Source organism: Hibiscus syriacus, unplaced genomic scaffold (genome assembly GCF_006381635.1).
Source record: "Hibiscus syriacus cultivar Baekdansim isolate YM2019G1 unplaced genomic scaffold, ASM638163v2 tig00110020_pilon, whole genome shotgun sequence".
NCBI classification, from domain to species: Eukaryota; Viridiplantae; Streptophyta; class Magnoliopsida; order Malvales; family Malvaceae; genus Hibiscus; species Hibiscus syriacus.
The window spans coordinates 599260-605607 of record NW_024062568.1 but is presented as its reverse complement, the minus strand read 5'-3'; the positions used below and the strand labels follow the sequence as shown (position 1 = coordinate 605607).

At 37.0% G+C, this 6348-nt stretch overlaps 1 protein-coding gene across 2 annotated transcripts; it reads left to right on the top strand.

Moving 5' to 3' along the window:
- The first annotated feature begins 290 nt into the window (after window positions 1-290).
- LOC120213025 (transcription factor MYB108-like) lies at window positions 291-1390 on the top strand. 2 transcript variants are annotated; one of them, XM_039211174.1, is made up of 3 exons: window positions 292-666; window positions 760-960; window positions 1006-1386. In XM_039211174.1, the coding sequence occupies exons 1-3, from the start codon at window positions 380-382 to the stop codon at window positions 1235-1237; spliced, it is 720 nt and encodes a 239-aa protein (XP_039067105.1). In that variant the 5' UTR covers window positions 292-379; the 3' UTR covers window positions 1238-1386. The 2 variants fall into 2 exon arrangements, with proteins under 2 accessions (XP_039067103.1, XP_039067105.1); XM_039211172.1 differs by having other exon boundaries at window positions 291-666; window positions 760-1390.
- Window positions 1391-6348: the final 4958 nt, after the last annotated feature.

The window sequence follows — 6348 nt, the reverse complement described above, 5'->3', positions numbered from 1 at the left end:
TTAATATAAAATTTATATATGCCCTTGATCATAAACCCGAACACGAACCGATCAGGAAACAAACATAGAAAATAAGAAAACTAAAAAAAGTTCGAAGAGTCAAAGTTTAAAACGGTGATGGGTGTTGCTAAGTATAATTAGAGTGTAAGAGGAGGCTTAGGTGTTATAATTAATTAATAAAATAATAAAAACCAAAGTGCCTATAGCGGCTTTGCTCCCCCTCCATTTTCAACCCAATCTCCTTCTATAAATTCTCCACTTCTCTATCTTTCCACATCGAAAACAAATCACCTTCTCTCTCTCTTTATTCATCTTCCTCCTCTATACCTGCAAAAGATATCCACCTCCTAATCAAAAGCTTTTCAATCCAGAAAAATAAATGGATGTTAAGCCAAGGGATTGTGTTCATCAAAGTAATGAAGATGATCATATGGAATTGAGAAGAGGTCCTTGGACGGTGGAAGAAGACTTTAAGCTCATAGAATACATTGCCACTCATGGTGAAGGTCGATGGAACTCTCTTGCTCGTTGTGCTGGTCTCAAAAGGACCGGAAAAAGTTGCCGATTGAGATGGTTGAATTATCTCCGGCCCGACGTTCGACGAGGGAACATCACTCTTGAAGAGCAGCTCTTGATTCTTGAGCTTCACTCTCGTTGGGGAAACAGGTTTTTTGACCTAAAATTTGTCCATTGATTTATGATTTTTTGGTTTACCGAGATTGATTTTCATGGTGTACCCTTTTTGTTTGTTTGTTGCAGATGGTCCAAAATCGCCCAGCATTTACCTGGAAGAACCGACAATGAGATCAAGAACTACTGGAGAACTCGTGTCCAGAAACATGCTAAGCAACTCAAGTGTGACGTGAACAGCAAGCAATTCAAAGACGCCATGCGTTACCTTTGGATGCCTAGGTTAGTCGAAAGAATTCAAGCTGCTGCAGCCACCGCTTCCTACACCACCGCCGAGGTTACCGCCACATCCACCACCACCTCGACTTCCTTATTCAGCGATGACCAGCTTGGGGGAGCTCAAGTGACCTCCTCAAGTTACGCCCTAGAGAATTCGAGCACCACCGTAGCCTCATCGGACTCTTTCGGGACTCGAGAGTTGTCTGGTAATTACTACAACCATAACATGGATTTTCAATCCTTGGAGCAAAACAACCCTTGGCTAGACAATCTCTTCAACGCCGAGGATTTTTACTTCTTACAACAGCAATTCAATTTCAACATGTGAGAAAAGATCTTCAAATACACTAATAAACATGGAGAGAAAAAAACCAAAATAATAATAATAATATTTTAGAACACATAGAATTAGAGTCTAACTGTGGATGAACACTTGATTAGTTTGTATTTTCTTGCTTTGGTTTTTTTATTTGGGAGGGGGTGAGGACTTAATTGTAATGCTTTTTTTTTTAAATCATATTCATTGATATTGACATAATTGATTTTCTCTTTCTTATTTTTGAATTTATGGAATAACATTTTAGAAAATTGGTTAAATAATGGGTTGCTGTGAATAATTGGTTCCACCATATGTTTTCTTTATATTATGTGTTATAATTATCAAAAGACTTTGCTTTATGTTTATAATAGCTTTTTGAGAGCTTCTAGTTGTCCATGGGGCATGAACCTTAAACTACTTTTAGAATTAGATTATTCCAAAAGGTCTAATTTAGTTTTGATCCCTATATTATACTCAAGTTTAAAACTTAACCCATATACTTTAATTTGATTTTTTTTATAATTTCATTAGTTATTTTGAATAATTAACATGTAAAAACATTGACTTCAACTTTTTTCTAAATAATACCTTTTCAACACTATAAGAGAACATATGTATGTAAAATAAGTTGAGTCATTTTTTTATAAAATATCTGAACACTTAAATCAGAATAATTGAATTCATTAAGTACTGATCTCATTAGTAAAAAAGAATAGTATTCTCCTTAAATGTCCTAAGTTCGAGCAATTACGTTTGCAAAGTGTGTGGATGTTACCAATGATTAAGAAAGATTTTAAACAAATATTACCTTGTGATCACCCGAGTCTATTAAAAAATCAAAATAGTTAACATTTTAACTATTTGAGTTATCTAATGATATTATAAAATATATGGGTTAAAGTAGGCTGAATTTAAGTATAATGATTGAAAAATATAAATTTAAGTATAATAGAGGGACCAAAATTGAAATTTGACCTTAAAAACAAAGCTTAAGGCTACATTACTTGTTAATAAATAAAATGTAGGAGAGGCGTGGTGGAATGTGATTCAAGTGAAAAGAAAGTAAAGTACAATGGCGAAGTCCATTAACTCAGGTTTTTAATAGTTTGCCGTCGCACGGAAACGGTGTTTTGTTCCCTTCATCCCATTAAGCGCTTGAAAGTAAATATTCCATTCACACATTAAATATTTTCACGAATATAAGAAAAAGAAAGGGTTAAATGTTCAAATAAGGACATAAATTTTTAGAGTCTATTCATATGATGATCTAATTTTAAAATAATTGAATAAATGTTTAACGTTTTTGAATTTACTCAAATAAGATGTTAGACAACATATGATCCGAGAAATAATATATATATATATATATATATATTGAATAGAACAAAACAGAAGAAAAAAAAAGGTAATCGTTCAATCATTGACTGTGAAATGACCATCCAGCTCAGTTGGTAGAGCACAAGGTTCTTAACCTTGAGGTTGTGAGATCGAGTCCCACGGAGGACGAATTTTTATAATTCGGAGGTCTCTTACGGAAGCTGCTCTCAACCTGGTGTTGGGGGTAACCTACTATCTTACCTTCCCCTTACCCCATATATATATATGGGAAAAAGGGCCAGCCAGCCATTTGTTCAATCATCGACTGTGCATCCCCTCAAAAACGACTAAGAAAACCCATGTCTCGAGCAAACTCACGACATTGGGTTTTAACAAAGGAACCAGTTCATCCTTTGTTGTACGCTGACCCTCATGATATAGCTTATTTCTAGAGAACCAAAGTACCCAAATATTGACCATAATTTCTCCATGTTTAAAGGCAGGACAAGAATCAAAGAGCCTCTCTAACCATACTTAAAAACCCCACTGATTTCCTTGCGGTAGCCATGTAACATCTAATGAAACCCATACATCTTCAGCAATTCCACAGTTCTAGCCACTTGCACTACTGTTTCCTGTAAATCGCAACACCACAGACAAAGAGGCGAAGAGGAAATCCATCTGCAATAGAGGCTATGCATCGTTGGGACATAGTTTTGGATGAATTTCCATGAATTTTAATCTTACGTTCACATGCACCTGCCCAAACTTTCCGAAGCAAAGCAGACGATTGGAAAGGCCCTGCATCACCCCCAAATAAAAGCTTATATCCACTTCTAACACTGTAGAGCCCCAATCTTTCTCCACACCACACGTGACAGTCATCTAACACAAAGCGTGAAAGGGGAATAAATAGAATAAGCTAAGCCTCCTCCACCGAGAAACTATAACTCACAAGATCCACATTCCACATCATAGTTTCAGTAAAGATAAAATCTGATACTCATTGAATGGACGCAATTTTTGGAGATTGGATCCGAGAAGGAACATCCGTTGGCAACCAAAAATCATTCCAGATTGAGAGTGAAGTTCAATCTCCTATCTTCCATCTAAGACCTTTTCCAGTAATCCCTGGCACTCCAGATACTACTCCAAATATACGAAGGGTGCGATCCAAGGCGGGAATTAAAAAAAAATCAATAGATGGGAAGTACTTCCGCCTGAGTAGACGACTCACCAAGGTTCCACAATTGGCGAACAACCGCAAACCCTGTTTTGCAAGAAGAGCAACATTAAATTTTCCAAGCTCTCGAAAGCCCAAGCCTCCTTCATCCTAAGTTTACAAAGAGCCGCCCAAGTACACCAGTGAATCATCTTTTTATGAGCTGATTTCTGACACCAAAACCTTGCCATGATCGCCTCAAGCTCAGCACATAAAACACGTGGTAAAAGAAAGTCGTTCATTGCAAAAAGAGGTATTGCTTGTAGAACGACTTCACAAAAACCTCCTTTCCCCCTTGTGATAACAACTGAGTGCTCCAAGAATGAACACAAGACAAAAGACTTTGAAATTAAAAAAAGCTTGCTTCTTATTCGACCAACTAAAGCAAGAAGACCTAAATACTTCTTCTCGGGGTTAGAAGTATTTGCAACTTCAAGAATTCTACACACATCTCACCGGTTACCTTCATCAACATTGGTACTAAGAAAATCCTAGATTTTTCAAAATTGATTCCCTGTCCCGAGCTACGTCCACAAAATATTTATTAAATCAGCAGCCACTCTGTAATCAGCAAACAACAAATGGGTGATGGAAGGGGCATACCTATTAATTCGAACTCCTCAGATTGTACCTATAGCTTCCGCCTGACGAAATGGTGAAGAATGACCCTCACTGCAAATTAAAAACAAATAAGGGCTAAGTGGATGCCCTTGACCTAAACCCATTGCGCCAAAAAGACACACCCACAAAACCATTAAGAATGACGGACTATGAAATCGAGCAGACGCACCTTTGCCAAAAAAAAAAATCCATTCGTGCGCAAAACCCATTTTCTCCATAATTGTCCACAAAAACGACCACTCAACTCTATAATACGCTTTACTCATGTTGAGTTTAAGCATAAATTGACCCAATCGTTCCGTTCTCTTATTAACAAAAGAATGGAGCAACTCATATACCGTAATAATATTATTAATGAGTCTACCCGACCCAAAAGCACTATGAACCTCATCAATACACAAGTGTAGCAACCCTTGCATTCAGATCACTAACATCTTCGAAACAATCTTATAAATGACACTACATAAATTAATAGGCTGAAACTGCAGTAAACGGGTAGGTGAACACACCTTAAGAATCAAAACAACATGGTTACGATTTATGGTCTTCATTTCAATTCATCCATAAAGTAAATCAAAGCACAATTCTGCTACATCCTTACCCACGATATGCCAAAACCTTTGATAGAATAAAGCACCTAGACCATCCTCACCCGATGCTATTAATGGGCTCACTGACTTCACTGCAGCATGCACCTCTTCTATTGTGAACTCCTTCAAAAGGTTATTATTCATTTCCTCAAAAATGGAAGTGTTAATCCCAGCAAGAATACCCTCATCAACAGGCGCCAAATTTGACTTGAATAAAGTATGGAAATAGACTCTCACCATCTCTTCCAAACGCATTACACTCTCAACATGGTCACCATTGTCCGCCTCCAAACTGAGAATTTTATTTCATCGTTTCCTTTGCGAAGCAAAACGATGAAAAAAAATAGTGGTATTATCATCAAACTGTTGGGAAATAAACAGAGTAACAAGTAATTTTCCTATAACCAGATTAGTGAGAATGTGAAATAAAAACGGAAAAATAATATCCGAAAAATTGATAACGGAGTTCAGCCAATTGTGCCTACGTCTCCGGAATGTTGCAGATCTTTTACTAAGAGAGAAAATTTACAGGTGTTTACAAAACATTCACTACTCACAAGAAAACTCTATAGTATTGGGAGTAAGAAATGATTTTTGGGATGATTTTAAAGCTTAATGAGCTAGGGTATTTATAGTTGAATCTTAGGGACTAATCTTGTAATTATCTTAAAATATAATGGCTAAATGTATGATTTAACCATTACCATTTTCAACACAAAATTTCCAACCTTTGAAATAAGCACCATTCGGTGCCTACCCTTTGTTTGAAAACGTGCATCTAGACGGTGCCCTAATTCCCACCCTTTTTTACTTTTCCTCCAACAATCTCCCACTTGAAGACTGATTTTAATCTGTCTTCATACCTCGATCAATGCAACAACATTTCTGGTCTTGTTACTCTAGCATGCCAACTGAAGCTGAACACAACTTCAATTTGTCCGTTGTCACCGTATTTGTTAACATGTCTGCCGGATTTTGAGCTCCACTGATCTTTTCAAGTTTCAAAATCCCATCTTCCAGAAGAGACCGGATAAAATGATATCGCAGTTGTATGTGCTTCGTTCTGGAATGAACATACGGATTCTTTGCTAGATTGATATCACTTTGACTGTCGCAATACAAGACATTATTTTCTTGTTTCTTGCCTAACTCTTCCAAGAAACTTTGGAGCCAAACCATCTCCTTGCTGGCTTCCATAACAGCGACATATTCTACTTCAGTTGTGGAGAGAGCAACTATATTTTGTAGTTGAGAAACCTAACTCACTGCGGTTCCTCCTAGAGTATAGACATACCCTGTAGTACTCCTTCTGATGTCAACATTTCTGGCTAAGTCAGTATCGTATCTCCACCTTTGAAACAAAGTGCTTT

Excerpts from the sequence above, each read along its gene's own strand:
- LOC120213025 (XM_039211172.1), top strand. The coding sequence starts at position 380 with ATGGATGTTAAGCCAAGGGATTGTGTTCATCAAAGTAATGAAGATGAT. Across the intron at positions 667-759 it reads CACTCTCGTTGGGGAAACAG|ATGGTCCAAAATCGCCCAGC; the intron begins GTTTTTTGACCT and ends TGTTTGTTGCAG.